The 16,996-nt window shown below is 46.0% G+C and overlaps 1 protein-coding gene across 5 annotated transcripts in view; it reads left to right on the top strand.

Annotated features, from left to right (window-relative positions):
- FAM102B (family with sequence similarity 102 member B) overlaps window positions 1-16,996 on the top strand; it is a 46,355-nt gene that overhangs the window by 5,281 nt on the left and 24,078 nt on the right. For all 5 annotated transcript variants that reach the window (XM_030572796.1, XM_030572792.1, XM_030572795.1 and 2 more), the window contains exon 2: window positions 15,957-16,077. In XM_030572796.1, the coding sequence (XP_030428656.1) occupies window positions 15,957-16,077 (121 nt within the window). The remainder of the gene's footprint in view (window positions 1-15,956; window positions 16,078-16,996) is intronic.

Here is a 16,996-nt window from a genome sequence, read left to right as displayed (position 1 = left end):
AGACCCCAATGCTGAAAACACATATTCTTAACTTTTCATATGTGAGTTCAGTGTTTGCAGAGTGAGGGGCCTTAGGTCTTGATCCTGTGATGTGGTGATGTTGTTGTTGGTTTTTTTTTCCTCCTTTGGAGCGTGGTTTTAAAATGGTACTGAATAGTAAGTTATGTGCTCATATTACAGGAAACCAGAGTGCGGGTCTCTAAAATTTTGGCTGGCAGAGTTGGATGCGTCACAAAGATGCTGCTGCACTTGTAGAGGAAGGTATAGAATTCCTCTGTAGTAGTCCTTTATGCCAATTTAGGGACTGTGTGTGCTATTGGCTCCGGAATGAATTGCTTTATTCCTGTATAAGGGTACGTCCACACTACAGCTTAAAATTGATATTAGTAAAATCGATTTTATAAAACAGGGTTTATAAAATCGATTTTACGCTCCACACTAGGACACATTATGTCGGTGGTGTGCGTCCATGGTCCCAGGCGTCCATCGATTTCAGGAGCGTTGCACTGTGGGTACCTATCCCATAGTTCCTGCAGTGTTCCCTGACCCTAGGAATTATGGGTTACTACCCCAGTGCCTGATGGGGCAAAAATCACTGTTGTGGGTGGTTCTGGGTACAGCCTCACCCCCTCCCTTCCTGAAAGCAGCAGACAGCCATTTCGCGCGTTTTTTACTGGGTGAAGTGAGCAAACGCCATTTTACAGCAAGCATGGACCCTGGTCTGATCAGTACCTTGATCGTGGACGTTGTAAACAGTTCACGCATTCTCGTGCTGGCTATGCTGAACCATGAACAGCAAATGCAGGAGAGGATGCTGCAGCAACGGCAGCGCGGCGACGAGAGTGATGAGGACCTGGAGCCTGAGTTCTCCGAAACCGCGAGCCCCTGCGCTTTGGAGCTCCTGATGGTAATGGGGGAGGTTCTACCCATTGCTCGCCAATTTTGGGCCCGGGAAACAAGCACAGACTGGTGGGACCGCATAGTTTTGCAGGTGTGGGACAATTCGCAGTGGCTGCGGAACTTTCGCATGCGTAAGAGCACTTTCTTTGAACTTTGTGATTTGCTTTCCCCTGTCCTGAAACGCCATAATACCAGGATGAGAGCAGCCCTCACAGTGGAGAAGCGAGTGGCAATAGCCCTCTTGAAGCTTGCAACGCCAGACAGCTACCGGTCAGTCGGGAATCAATTTGGAGTGGGCAAATCTACTGTGGAGGCTGCTGTGCTGGAAGTAGCCAATGCAATCATTAAGCTGCTGCTACGAAAGGTTGTGACTCTGGGAAACGTGCAGGTCATAGTGGATGGCTTTGCTGCAATGGGATTCCCTAACTGTGGGGGGGCCATAGATGGAACCCATATCCCTATCTTGGCACCGGAGCACCAGGGCACCCAGTACATAAACCGCAAGGGGTACTTTTCAATGGTGCTGCAAGCACTGGTGGATCACAAGGGACGTTTCACCAACATCCACGTGGGATGGCCAGGAAGGGTTCATGACGCTCGTGTCTTCAGAAGCACTACTCTGTTTAAACGGCTGCAGCAAGGGACTTACTTCCCAGACCAGAAAATTACAGTTGGGGATGTTGAAATGCCTGTAGTTATCCTGGGGGACCCAGCCTACCCCTTGATGCCATAGCTCATGAAGCCATACACAGGCAGCCTGGACAGTGGTCAGGAGCTATTCAACTACAGACTGAGCAAGTGCAGAATAGTGGTAGAATGTGCATTTGGGTGTCTCAAAGCTCGCTGGAGAAGCTTACTTACTCGCTCAGACCTCAGCCAAACCAATGTCCCCTTTGTTATTGCTGCTTGCTGTGTGCTCCACAATCTCTGTGAGAGTAAGGGGGAGACCTTTATGGCGGGGTGGGAGGCTGAGGCAAATCAACTGGCCGCTGATTACGCGCAGCCAGACACCAGGGCAATTAGAAGATCACACCAGGAAGCGGTGCGCATCAGAGAAGCCTTGAAAACGAGTTTCATCATGGGCCAGGGTACGGTGTGACTGCTGTGTTTCTTTCCCCTTCCTGAACCGCCCCCTCCACCCCCCGTATTGACTCCTGCTGCAAGCAACCTACCCTGCAACCTTCCCTAACAGCTTGCTTATGGAAATAAAGTTACTATCTTTTAAAAATCTTGTATTCTTTATTAAAAGTCAGTCCCTGTAAGCAACCCACCCTCTTGCTTTAAAAAGCATGTAATTAAAAATACACAAGTAGGGGCTTGGGAGGAGGATGGGAGGGAGGGAAGAAAAAGGCAATTAAGGAAACCTTGAAAATGAGTTTCATCATGGGCAGGGTACGGTCTGACTGCTGGGTTTCTTTCCCCTTCATGAACCTCCCCCACCCCCAGTTATTGACTCCTGCTGCATGCAAGCTACCCTCCACCCTTCCCTAACAGCTTCCTTATGGAAATAAAGTCATTCCCTGTAACCAACTCACCCTCCCACTGCCTTTGAATAGCATGTCATTATAAGAAGAGTAAAAGAAATGAAAAGGTACCCTGGGAGTGGTTTGGGAGGAGTATAGGAGGGAAGAAAAAGGCCATTAAGGGCATTTCAAGGTAATGACAGCCTTTTGGTTGGACTGTCCACGGGGGTGGAGTGGGCAGGTGCAGAAAGCCTTCCCCCACGCGTTCTTACACGTCTGGGTGTGGAAGATATGGGACATGGTGAGTACTGAGGGAGGTTAAACATGGACTGGAGTGGCACTCTGTGACCCCGCAGCTCTTCCACCAGACTTCGGAGGATGTCAGTTTGATCGCGCAACAGCTCCAGCGTTGCAGCCCGCCACTGCTGATCTTCCTGCCTACACCTCTGATCTTCCTGCCGCCACATCTCATCTCGAGCGTCCCTCCTGTCCTCACGTTCACTGGCAGCGTTCCTGTACTTTGCGACCACGTCTTTCCACTCCCCCAGATGAGCTCTTTCACTGCGGGTTACTGCCATTATTTCTGTGAACATCTCCTCTCGTGTCCTCTTCTTCCTTATTCTCCTTATCTGACCTATCCGTCGGAGTGGGGTAGGGAGGTTTGAAAAATGTGCAGCTGTATGAGTGGGTGGAAAGAGTGATAGAAGGACCATAAGAGATACATTTCACAGAACAATGGTTATACTCTTTCACAGTGAACTACACTATTCACCGTATGTTGCACATGTCACTTCACTACAAGATCGCCTTTGGATTCTTTTAGTATTTAGTGCTTGCGGCTGTGGTGTCAGAGATCAACACAGACGCAGGTCCGGGGATTACAAATCAGCTTGCTGGCAGACATGGTAAGGCATACATCTAATGGCAGTTAACCGTGCAACCTCTTTTATTCCCCCGTACCACTGGCTATTACCAGGTAACATTCATGCTTGGCAGCCAAACTGCTAAAAAGCACATCTTTTGCTTCTTTTCTTTTCTTATGGCTCAGAAAGGTTAAGCACTACAGGAAAATTGTGATTGGTTTCCCCCCCAACTCTGCATGTCAGCTGTAATGGCAGGTCACTGAAACCTTACCACCTCCCCCCCCCATCCCTTGGCAATTAGCAGCGATAATTCCTGCTGCCCAAATGCTAAAAAGGTCAGCGCCATTAGAGACACCTCCCCGTAGGAATGTGCTGGGTTTTACCCTCCCCCATCACGGCTAACTGCTAGGAAAGGTTTTTTTAAAAGGAGCAGGAAAGCAGAAACGAAGGAATGGTCATCTGTCCCTTTAATAAACTACATTACTTTTTAACAGGTGACCATGAACGATATCACTCTTCTGAGGATAACAGACAGAGAAAAAGAAATTATGCTTCTTGAGTGCCAGCAATCCCCGGGATCATACGCAGCTAGGCTTTGTCATGCAATGATACCCGATTACGTGCTCCAGGCATGGCGTGGTAAAGTTTCGTACCATGGTGGATGGAATAAGGCTGCCCTGCCCAGAAACCTTCTGCAAAGGCTATTGGGGTACCTCCAGGAGTGCTTCATAGAGATGTCCGGAGGATTTCCGCTCCATCCCCAGACATGTTAACAGACTTTTCCAGTAACTTTAATGCCAGCTACTGCATGCAAGCCCTCATGGCAAATCAATCATTAAAAAACGCTTGCTTTTAAACTATGGTTTTTACTTAAAAAAAGTACACTCACCAGAGGTCGCTTCCATGGCTTCATTGTCTGTGCAAGTGGCTTGGGAGGGCTGCGATGGTAATTCTGGTTGGGTGAGGAAAAGCTCCTGGCTGTTGGGGAGAATGGAGTGCTGTGTGGTCTCTGCCATCTCGTCCTCCTTTTCCTCCTCCACATCTTCGCCATCTGCAGAATCATCAGCAGTGGCTGAGATTACTACCCCTACCTCTGAATCCACAGACGAGCGGGGGCTTGTTCTGGCGCATCCACCTAAAATTGCGTGAAGCCCTGCGTAGAAGCGGCATGTTTTTGGCCCAGATCTGGATCTGCCATTTGCTGCTTTGGTCTTCTGGTACGCTTTTCTGAGCTCCTTCACTTTAACTCTGCACTGAACCGAGTCCCTGCTATGGCCTCTCTGCCTCATGGCATTAGAAATCTTTTCAAAAGTTTTCTCATTTCGTCTACTGGAACGTAGTTCTGACAGCACAGAATCTTCTCCCCATACAGCGATCAGATCCAATAACTCCTGTGTGTTCCACGCTGGAGCTCTTTTCCTATTCTCAGGAGACTGCATTGTTACCTGTGCTGTTGAGAGCTCCACGCTGGCCAAACAGGAAATGCAATTCAAATGTTCCCGGGGCTTTTCCTGTGTACCTGGCCAGTGAAGTAGAGTTCCTTTACCTGTCCAGAGCGGCCACTGGTGCACTGTGGGATACCTCCCGGAGGCCATTAACTTCGATTTCTGTCCACACTAGCCCAAAATTGATTTTGTAAAATCGATTTTAGGGTTACTCCTTTCGTTTAGCTGGAGTACAGAAATCGATTTTAAGGGTCTTAAAATCGATTTTAAGTGCCTTGTAGTGTGGACGGTTACAGCGTTAAATCGATTTAACGCTGTTTAAATCGATTTAACGGTGTAGTGTGGACCTGGCCTAAGTGAACTCAAATCTTTTCAATAAGAATATAAGAACTTCCATACTGGGTCAGACCAATGGCCCACCTAGCTCAGTATCCTGTCTCTGACAGTGACAAGTACCAATAAAATGAAGGCATTATAGTGTTCAGCAGAATTTGCAAACTAGCTTAGTCTTTATTTTTTAAGTGAGCATTGTCTTTCTGTTGTTTAATGTGATAAAATGCAAACTGCACTAGTATTTTTTTTAAGAGTTGGTAATTGTGTGCTCAAAGTAGTTAACTTTATAGCATTTTAAGGGAAATGTTAAATGTTTCAGAGAATGATTTAAAAATGGGTGCATAGCAGACAATACGGTTAATTTATGACACACACATACAAAATTTTTCCAAAATATTGTAAGTGTTAACCCAATGTCTGGTAACGTAATTGTTTGGGGAGATACATAATGGGGTTAGGTGCTCCATTCCCACTGACTAGGAGCTGGGTTCTTAACTGCCATCTGTCTTTGGAAATCTTCCCTTTTAAGAACAGTCTTATTCAGAACTGTAAAACAGCTTTGTAAATGTCTTTCACTTCCTTCCCAACACTTATTCTTCAAACATGAGATCACAAAAGAGCTAAATATACATCAACATCTTAAGATAGCATGATATGCTGACAAAATGTGGCCATAAAATACAATGTATATGCAGGGGTGAGGGGTTTATAGAAATTTTTGTGGTGCCCAGAACCTGCCTCCTTCCCCCAAACTCCACTCTCCCCCACCTGCCTAAGGCTCTGGGAGGCAGTTTGGGTGAGGGTGGGAGGAGGTCTGGAGTGCAGGCTCTGGTAGGGAGTCTGAGTGCTGAAGGGGTGAGAGGTTGGGCTCTGAGAGGGAGTTTGGGTGCTGGGTGCAGTCTCTGGGGGTGCAGGAGGGGGTGAGGGGTGCAGGCTCTGGGAGGGAGTTCGGGGGTGCAGAAGGAGGGGGTGCAGGCTCTGAGGGAGCCTGTGGGCAGGAGGGGGCGCAGAGGGAGGGGGTGCAGAGAGCTGTAGGGTGGGGCTGGGGATGAGGGATTTGGGCTCTGGGAGGAGGCAGAGGGTTCGGGCAGTTGGGGTGTGGGGAGGTGAGGGCTGTGGCTGGGGGTGTGGGCTCTGGGGTGAGGCAAGGCTGGGGATGAGTTTGGGGTGCAGGCAGGCTGCCCTGGGGCTGGGGCCAGAGAGGAGGATTCCCCCCAGCCCTCTCCCTGCCAGCAGCAGGAGCTCTGGGGGAAGGGCCCCCCTCTTCCCTCGGCAGCACACTCACCCCACACCACTGTCACTGTATGTGCTCCTAGGGCCCCTCTCAGGTCCAGGAAGCCCCCTCACCTTCCGTGTGGGGGGAGGGGGAGGCTGCCATCGTGTGGCCTCCTCCCCTGCTGCTGCCCCTTGCCCAGTGTGGGGCAGGAGTGATGCTTGCAGGTGGGGGAGGGGGCTCTGTGTTGGTGGAAGGTCTTTCCGGAAAAGGGAAGGGTCTGAGGCAGAAGGGCAGGGTAAGGGCAACCTGCCCTGCCACTAGTGGATAGGGGCACTAGGACCCTGCGGCGGCAGTTGATGCCAGGAGCGGAGTCGGCATGGAGCTGCAGGGGAAAGGCAGGGATGCTCCAGGACCTGAGGGAAGTGTGTGGGAGCTCGGGGGGAGGCATGTGGGGGTGGCAGGCGGGGCCAGGGGAAAGTCCCAGCCCCAAACATTGGTGGAGCTGGGCCCTGAATATTGCTGGAGCCCGGGCACCATCGGCCCATACAACTCGCTGCCCCTATGTATATGTGTTATAAGCCCCTGCCCCCCAGGAGCAGAGAGTTAAAGAAATCCCTCTGACAACCCAGTTCCTATTTTCTCTGCCCTCTTCTCCCCAGAGCCCAGCTGAGGGGCCAGTCGCTCACAACCCCTCCCCCCAGAGCCCAGACACCTGGTTCTCCCTCCAGCCAATACACCTGCACCCCCTCATCCTCCAGAGCCCAGACACCCACCCATCCCCTTCCCATCCAGGGATCCATAGGGAGAAACAGCCTGATGCTGGGTCCCAGGCTTGTGTGGAGTTTTCTGCATGCAACTGTCTCCTTCCCTCAGGGCATGTGGGGAACTGCAGCTTCCAGGAACCCTCTAGCTCCTGCCCCTGTAGTGTCTTCTACGTGCAAGCTAGGCTCTTCTGGGTCCAGTGGCCCCTAGTGGTGGCCAGCAGCACTCCAACCCATTTCTGTGTGAGAAAGGAAATTCTGTGCACGCAACATTAATTTCTGCATTGCGCTGTGGCGCAGAATTCCCCCAGGACTAACTGTACTATATGTACATTAGTGAAGACTTAGTGCTTGTCTACCCTACCACTTAAGTTGAGGTAACTTACGTCACTCAGGGGGAGAATTACATCAACTTAACAAAGTGTCTGCATGGTGGCAGAAGCAGGAATAGAATCCAGTTCTTCAGGGCAGCATTCAATTGCTGTAACCCAGGGGTCAGCAACCTTTCAGAAATGGTGTGCTGAGTCTGCATTTATTCACTCTAATTTAAGGTTTCACATGCCAGCAATACATTTTAACATTTTTAGAAGGTCTCTTTCTGTAAGTCTATAATATATAACTAAACTATTGTTGTATGTAAAGTAAATAAGGTTTTAAAAATGTTTAAGAAGCTTCATTTAAAATTAAATTAAAATGCAGAGCTCCCTGGACCGGTGGCCAGGACCTGGGCAATGTGAGTGCCTCTGAAAATCAGCTCACGTCCCCTTTGGCACACGTGCCATAGGTTGCCTACCCCTGCTGTAACCTCAAGTCCTCCTTTCACTTGACAACACATCCTCCAATTTCTGCAACAAATGAAGCAGGAGTCCTACAGACAACAGTCTTCTTCACTGCATAACCCTGGTTTATCTCCAGAGTAGGTCCATCTGCTACACTGAATAGAAAAAATAGTATGTTATCATATAATTAAAGGCTATCATAATACTTATGCACAAAAGGGCTGGATGAAGGTTGCACAGGCCATTTTAATTCTGGCATTTAATAATATTTTAATGTAGCTTTTTTGTGTGCAATTTCCTACATCTTTTAAAATGCAAACAAAAAATGTAATCATGTGGCATCATATTGACATCCAGCAGGATAGAAACCTTTAAATCCACTTGAGCTAGCAGTCCTAGATTGTTATATTCTATATGGACCAGCAGTAGAGCAGGATGAGATGCACTATACTATTGATTTCAGTTATTTGTTGACATCTATGGAATGGTGAGACTCAGGGAATCTTGAGTCTGTGCCTACTAGAGAATTATTCCAGGCTCTGGAGAGGAGCAAACCCTTCTGCTAGTTCCCACTATCCTTGACCCTTCTGCCTCCTCTCCTCCAGTCCTGCCTCTTCCAGTCCTGCCTCTTCCAGTCCAGTTCTACCCTGGAGGAAGAAATAAGGCAGCCATCCCTAGAAACATTCAGGAAAGGATTGCAGAGTATCTCGATGAACGTTTCATCAAGATCTCTCAGAAGGAGAAAAGGGACATCTCTATGTACATTAACTGCTCTGGATGCTGCCTCCCCACTTTTCTCCCATAATCCTGCAGATACCAAATTCTATCTCCTGGTTTTTTTTGTTCTGCTGTCTCTTGACACCTCATGATACCTTAAGGATGGACCAGATGCCATCTTTCAATTTAAACAGTGTAAGGAAAAATCCATGCATATGCTTACCCAAAGTCCCTTTCCCTTCATTGGGCTTGTACATGCTTGGCTGGCAGGACTGGCTAGACTGTGATGGAGTCTCAAACAGGTTCTGGTTTATGGTATAGCTGGTAGCCCCGCTCCTGCCACATCTTCCTCCTCCTCCTCTTGACTGTGTGTGTGGGGTGGGGAGGGGGTCTCTGTCTTGGGTTTCTCTGAGGTATCTATGGTGGTTTGCAAGGTGCTGGTGGGATCTCTGCCAAGTATAGCATGTAGCTTGTTGTTAAGGTGGCAGGTCTGCAGCTCAGCACCAGGTTGATTGTTGGCTTCTCTGGGCTTGTGGTATGCCTGCCACAGTTCCTTTGCTTTCACATGGCACTGCTGCTGATCCCAGTCATACCCCTTTACCTGCATCCCTCATGCAATCTTTTTATAGATGTCCATGTTTCCACAGCTCGTCTGTAGCTTTGCTTGCACAGCCTCTTCTCCCCACAGGCCCAGGAGATCCAATACCTCCTGTTTTCTCCAGACAGGAGCCCACCAGTGCATGGAGTTGGCATGCTCAGTTGGGCAGTTAGCAGCTCACCTTGGTTGTGTGTAAGTTATGCTCGCCAAAGTGGGCAATCAGGAAGAGGCATTTCAAAAACATATGGGAAGCTTTAAAAGGTGACCCATGGCAGTGGAATTTACAATTGTGACCAGAGCAGTCACTTTCGTAGGGAATGGGGCATTGTGAAACAGCTGCTCACGACTGTTGAGGTTGACAAAGCTCAGTGTTTACACTCTGTGTTGCTGTAATGAGGCACTGAGGTCTGCCAGAGACAAATCTGAGTGTAGACATATGTAGAAATAGGTTGATGCAAGGCGACTTACATTGACCTAACTCTGTAGTGTAAGCCAGGCCTAAGTGGCATTCAGCTGATGAAAGGCCTGTCTACTACAGAATCCCCAATACGAAAAAATACCCCCGGTCTGTATCAGACATACAAAGCTGGCCTGGGGAAGAGCTGTATTTATAGTTAGTCCTATGTTTGAGGCTTAATGCCACATGAGTGTCAGCAAATCACCAAATATCCTATAATTTATTTACTACAGGAAGGATCATAACTTATGCCATGTTAACTTGCAAATAAACTGATGCGAAGTTTGATATTGATTGTTACCTTGCATCATTCTTAGTTTACTCCTACTCCCAGTGTTCATCTTCTTTTAACATTATAATGTTAGTTGCAAAAATGTTTGATTTGTCAAGCATTAACAACTGTCTTTGTTTGTTTTTTACGTGGTGAAATGATGCAATGAGGCTCATAGGAAACTGACTCATAACAGAAGGCTTTCACCCGTGTGTCCATTAGCACAGTCATAGTTGCCAAATAGTCATCTGAGTTCATATCCATAGCAACCAATCAATATTTTTTGTGTGTGTGGTGGGGAAAACTTTGCACATGAAATAGGAAATTTCAGAAATTGTGATGTGGTTCTTAAAAGTTCACGTTTATAATAGTTTATTCACTTGTTTGCTTGAGTACTGATAATTTGTCTGCAGAAAAATCACAAATATTAAAACATACCTTGTATGAATTTTCTCTGGGGACTCAGTATACCTAAAATTTGCATGTGGAACACTTGGATTAAGAACCATTCAAATCCAACAATGGAAGAATATTATCTTGCTACTTAAAAGAAGAGCAGTTAAAATAGATGAAGTCTTATTTGTCTTTTCAAAAACTAAACTATTCAAATAGATTTAAATAACATGAGATGAACATTTACAACATATTTCAACACAAGGATTATCACCCTAGAATTATCCCCCTCTTCTCTTTGTGATTAGGAATAGATGACTTGATTGAACAAATGGTCACAAAGGTAATCAGTGCCATGCCTCCTGGCTTTGTTTTTGTATTTTAATAATATATTTCTATTAAAATAAATGACTGTCTCATCCTACAATATTTATTTTGTGCTTTTCTTTGTGACTTCATCCATATGCTCATTACTATTTAGAGAGACTTGTAAATTCCCTTTAACGTAAATTAAAGAGTTCGGTATCAGAATGAACTGTTTATCTGTGCAGTTACATGATTCCATCATTTTCAGTACTTGTAAGCTACCTCTGGCTTTTAATAAATCGTTACTGCATGTTTTGGAAAATAGCTTGCCAAAGATGACAGTACTATTAGATACATCCTGCACACCCTTCCACAAAGCCACCAAAGTTTGGGGAAGTAGAGATCAGGATGGGATAATTCATAAGGTCCTTATGTACAGGAACATCTAAGGCCTGGGCTACACTAGCGGGGGGGTTCAAACTAAGGGCTTGTCTACATCAGAAAGTTGCAGCGCTGGTGAGGGAGTTACAGCGCTGCAACTTAGGAGGTGTACACATCTGCAGGGCACCACCAGCGCTGCAACTCCCTGTTTGCAGCGCTGGCCGTACTCCCGTTTTGTCTCGGGTGTAGTGTAATCAAGTATAGACACTTACCAGCGCTTTTCTTGACCTCCGCGGAATAAGCAGGTATCCCAGCATACATGAGGAAGCCTCTGGTAATCAAACTGGTCTCCTTCCCCAGCTTGCTCTCGCGTTCCCCGAACCCCGAGCAAGCAGGTCTCCTTCCCTGAGGTTTGCTGGGTGGTTCCGGGAACGCGAGAGCAAACCGCGGCGAAGCTGGTCTCCTTCCCCGGTTTGCTATCGCGTTCCCGAACAAGCAGGTCTCCTTCCCTACGGTTTGCAGGGTGGTTCGGGGAACGCGAGAGCAAACCGCGGCGAAACTGGTCTCCTTCCCCGGCTTGCTCTCTAGTTCCCCGAACCCCCGAGCAAGCAGGGTGGTTCGGGGAACGCGAGAGCAAACCGCGGGGAAGCTGGTCTCCTTCCCTGGTTTGCTCTCGCGTTCCCCGAACAAGCAGGTCTCCTTCCCTACGGTTTGCAGGGTGGTTCGGGGAACGCGAGAGCAAACCGGGAAAGGAGACCAGCTTCGCCGCGGTTTGCTCTCGCGTTCCCCGAACAAGCAGGTCTCCTTCCCTGCGGTTTGCAGGGTGGTTCGGGGAACGCGAGAGCAAACCGCGGCGAAGCTGGTCTCCTTTCCCGGTTTGCTCTCGCGTTCCCTGAACCCCCCTTGAAGCCGCCCAACAGCGCTGCAGTGTGGCCACATCTAATACCACTTGCAGCGCTGGTTGCTGTAAGTGTGGCCACTCTGCAGCGCTGGCCCTATACAGCTGTACTAATACAGCTGTAACAACCAGCGCTGCAAAATTTTAGATGTAGACATGGCCTAAGATACGCAACTTCAGCTACTCACTTCAACTTCAGCTACACAAATAATCTTAGTTCGACTTACCAGGCCGTCCTCACGGCGGCAAGTTGACTGGCGCAGCTCCCCTGCCGACGCTGCTTACTCCTTCTGCTGAGGTGGAGTATGGGCATTGATTAGCAGATAGATTTATTGCATCCAGAACAAGATGCGATAAATCGATCCCCAATACATCAAACACTACCCACCGATCTGGCGGGTAGTATAGACATACCCTAAGACTTTCCACAAGAAAACAGGGGTAAGAAAGGAATCCTGTATTTATATATGGCTGCTGAATTCTCTCTTTAGTGCCAATATTGTGTCAAGTCTTAAAGCAGTAGTTACCTTAGCACTGCACCTGCAGTAGGCAAAGGTGAGGCATTAAATACAATCATTAGGGCTTCAGAAAAGACCCTACAGGATAGCAGCATAAGAATTTCCCATCGTTTGCGCATTACCTGTTAAAGTACTAATTAAAGAATATGAAAGGAGGAAAAGATGCAGTGAAAATGCTTACGTGGATTCAAAATATGCTATCCCTTGAGCCCAGACAGCTGTTCAGGTTATTCAAACAGTCTTGCCTAGCCAAACCAATGGAGGTGTTGCTCCACAATCTGAAATATCCCAGAAAGTAAAAGCAGACTAGTTAAGCATTATTTTAATAGACTCAAACTTAGGCCATAACAGTGCCCAACTGAACCTGTCTTCACATCAAATATGAAAATTCAGATTTTTTTTCAGTAATAAGGTCCATTATAACTTTTCCATGGCTTGTCTGCAAACTCTGCTGCAATTCTAGGACAATTATCCCACGATTCAAATAGGGCCTTAGCTATAAAATTATAAACAAAAATAATAATCCATCTGAATTTTCATATTTGATGTGAAGACAGGTTCTGTTGGGCACTGTTATTGCCCAAGTTTGAATCTATTAAAATAATGCTTAACTAAAGTCCATTGTTTCTTTTCTGCAGTTTTCTGCTGTCGGCCACTCGGGGCTGAAAGTCCGGGCTCGCTGTCAGAATTGCAATGGGAGCCTAATATTGCGCAATATTGCAAATTAAGTAGGGCCTTATTTACAGCCTCTTTTGATGGCATGCAATATAATAGAACTTTAAGGTAGCTCCTTATCCTGTTCATCCTCTTAAAGAAAATCAGCATAAGCAAAACAGAACAAAAATCTGTTTAACAAAATCTGGCCTGTGCTCTTCCTCTGTCTTCAGTCCCTGCTGCTCCAATTGTATCATCTTTGTCTATTCTGAATATTCTTTAATATAATAGAAATGTTTCCAACCTCGCTAGATCAGATTATATGCTGCTCCTACTTTTCACACAAAACCATCAGGCAGCAGAGCCAAGAGTGCATGTGAATTTTTGGCATGTTTTCCTCAGCTGCTGTCTTTCTGGAAGGTTCCTTTCCCCAGTCATCTGTCTTCCCCCACAGACAATGGTCACAGTTCCTTTTGTTTGTTTTTCATTGTTTTTGTTCTGATGTGTAATTGTCAAAAAATTAGACTCAAAGCCCCTGAAGTGCCAGGACTGTAATACACCGACTCTTCTGGGAATGGCTGTGAAGAAAAACTGGGACCAATTAGCAAGGAAAGCCTCATCCACCTATACCCCACCCCCTGTGGTGGGGTATAGGGTTACAGTTATTGGTAAGGCTTACTTTTAGGGTTAGGGAGTAGGGTATAGGCTTACAGTTATGGGTAGAGGTTAGTTTTAGGGTTAGGGATGGAGTATAGGGTTACAGTTATGATTAGGGGTTAGTTTTAGGGTTGGAGATGGGGCATAGGGTTGTAGTTATGATTAGGGGTTAATTTGAGGGTTAGGGAGGGTATAGGGTTACAGTTATGATTAAGTTTAGTATTAGGATTATGGGTGGAGTATAGGGTTCCACTTCCAGTTAAGGGGTCACTTTCAGGGTTAGGGGTGGGTTATAGGTTTACAGTTACAGGTAGTGGTTAGAAGCCCCAGATAGACAGCATCTTGTCAGATATATGCATCTGCAGAAAGCCGCATACAAACCTTGTTGCCCCCAAAATCAGGCCAAACTGGGCAGGGAAGTAAGAGCCTGGCAGGGGCACCTAATGTTTCAAAGCAGTTTATTTCTCTCCTACCTGTCTCACCCCTGAAGTTCCTGAGCCCCAAAAAGTAGCCTGAGAATTCTGACATGGAGGATATTCTTGCCTTTTGTAGCTTCTTGGGAAGGGGGGGGGCGGATAATTTCTGTTATCTCTTATCCAGCTACAGAAAGTAAAGAACTCGTATAGATGCTAAGTTCTGTGCTGCTTCATGTATGTTGTCTCTCATCATTGACAAACCACTGATTCTTCCTATAGGATATAGGGGGAGCAGGTGTTTGGGGAAGGTAGAAGTTCATTCTCCACACCCCTCAGAAATGGGAACGTTTGTGGGGGAAGGCAAGCGAGCTGCAGCTTGAAGAGCTGGGGAGGGTGATATTGCTGGGCAGATGGGAATTGGGAGGGATTCATGAGAGGAAGCCTGGGGTTGTCATACAGGGTGGATGGCGGTATGTAGGGTCTAATGGAGGAATTTAGGGAGCCTCTCCCCTTCTGCATGTGCTCGTAATAGCCTCCATATTGGCCATCTGCCCCTATCCTATTCAGCCACTCTCCTATTTACGTCAGCCTCTGATACCATCCTGTCCGCCTTCTGCTGAGAACAGCGCACTGAGGCATCCATCACTTCCATGCTGTCAAGGAGTCCATGAAGGTTGTGAGTTGTCACAAAGACAAGAAAGCAGCCAGATAGGCCTGCAGTGGTCAGGACTAATGGTAAAGAAAACCCTATTTAGTCCCTATTGGATGCATGAGATGGGGCCTGTAGACAGGAATGTCATTCCCAGTGCTTGACACTTGGCAGGTCTGCAATTGCTAGTGAGAGGAAAAATCTCCTAAAGGATGAGCTAGAAAGACTGCATCCTTCCTGTTCACTCCGACATGAAATCCCTGGTATTGTACCTAGAGGGAAAGCTCATGATTGTAATTCTCTGTTTTGGTTAGAACAAACTATATTTTCCCCTGTCCATGTCAGGAGTGATTCACACTGACTGGAGAGTGTAGGGAAGCTTCTCCTTCCTCTTCCTGTGCTGTGTTTTGTCTTGAGGTTAAATGGAGGATTTGGACAGAACTTTAACTACTTGCCATATTTCAGTAGTCTTTAAAAACACACACAAGTGTTATGTGATTTTATGGTTTTTGCCTTTTTTTTAAAATGTGTAAGATTCTCAGGTGGTGCAGTGGGTGAATGCACTTGTCTTCTATCTCTGTAAGATAAGGATTGAAATTCTGCTCAGGTCTCAGTGAATGGAGCTTTGATAACGTCTTCATTTTGCCAAATGGAAAGAGTTGTTTTTAGAAGCCAACAGTCATGTTGAAGCCCTCAATGGAATGGCAGGGATGTTGCATGTCCAGATTATGAGTCTTGCACAAACTGTGTGGGAAAGCTTGTACAATCCCTCCATGTGTTATGCCTAACTTAAGCTAGTTGGCTTTCACTCTTCACTTTTCGGCACAGTAAATGAACTAATTTAAATAAAATCCTTTCCTTTACTGCTGACCTAACAGTTAGTCCAATCATCTTTCTTCTTAGCGTCAAGTCTGTGTACCCTTGCATGGTTGAGATGCAGCTTATCTATTTCATTTTTTCTATGAAAATTAACTTAGTTGTTAATTTTTTTCACTCAGCATGTTGCATTGTGCCTATCACAAGAGCTGTAGTAAACACCAAAAGTACTAAGCATGGTTAGACTCTTTCCTTTAAAAAATTAATTAATTAATTAATTTTTCATCACATACAGACATTTAAACCAAGTTTTTGATAAGTGATTCATGTTTGTGCCACTTCAACTCAATGTTTACTCAGATTTGTCCAATGGTCTTTTGTGTTTTTGACTGCATGTGTCATTTTTTAGGTGTTCGTTTATAATGGCTGTCTCCTTTTTTTTTTTCCCCCTCCTCTTTTTTGCAGAGAGGTCGTGCAGGCAAACTCTGTTCACTGGAAGAAGAAGTTCTTATTTATGTGTAAAATGAGTGCCAGTGCCACTACAGGCATTCTGGATCCTTGCATCTGCAGAGTATCTGTACGGAAGGTAAAAACAGCATTTTTTTCTCTTTTAGACCCTTAACTTTTTTTTCCACAGTAGCTCTGATCATTTGCTACTGTCCTCTCTATTTTTATAGAGCTAGCAGACGTTATAAACTGAATTGTAGTTATAGCCATGTAAAATACTCATTACACTGGTCTACAATTTTTGAGAAGTCGTCTGCTTCAGAGACAAAATGTGCTATTTATTATATATTTTGATGTGCTGAATTCAAATATGACAATTAAAACAACTGATTGGCTACTGTTTCTAAGATATTTAAGTTTTTACATTTTATGTCTATGTATATTGTGTAGATAGTAGAGTTTTAATCATAAATTGTGAACCTAGGTCTTTTCTTGTGTTTATGGTTGCTTTACATGATGATATTTCACCTGTTCTGTTTATGTAACACTTTAAAAAGCAGCAAAAGGATTATATAAATAAAATGTATTATGAAACAAAAGGCAAAAAACTATTATGTACATAGTTTAGTCCTATTCAGTGTCTACTCGGCGCTTCTTGGCTTGTCTCTTGTATTCATTAAATGGAGCATCTCTTGTCACTGTCCAGCAATAGTCGGCAAGCATTGATGGGCTCTATTTGCCCTGATAGCCTGCCAGGAGATTCCACTGCTGTAGTCTGGAGCCCAACAGCTCTGCCTTACTCTTGGGTAGTTCCAAATCCCTGACAAGGTCATTCAGTTCACCTTGTGTTATGAGGTGTGGTTCAGAGGAGGATGGGAGAAAATGTGGGTCCTGTGACATTGATGGTTCAGGACCAGAAGTTTCATCCTCTTCCTCGTCTGACTCAAGTCAGAATGATTCTGGTGCATCAGGAACCGGCAGTCCTTCTCTGTGGGGTACTGGGCGTATAGCTGATGGAATGTTTGGATAATGCACAGTCCACTTTTTCTTCTTTGACA

The sequence above is a fragment of the Gopherus evgoodei genome, chromosome 8, assembly GCF_007399415.2.
Source record: "Gopherus evgoodei ecotype Sinaloan lineage chromosome 8, rGopEvg1_v1.p, whole genome shotgun sequence".
NCBI lineage: Eukaryota > Metazoa > Chordata > Testudines > Testudinidae > Gopherus > Gopherus evgoodei.
The sequence above is the reverse complement of the archived record's forward strand: the minus strand, read 5'-3'. Positions and strand labels throughout refer to the sequence as shown.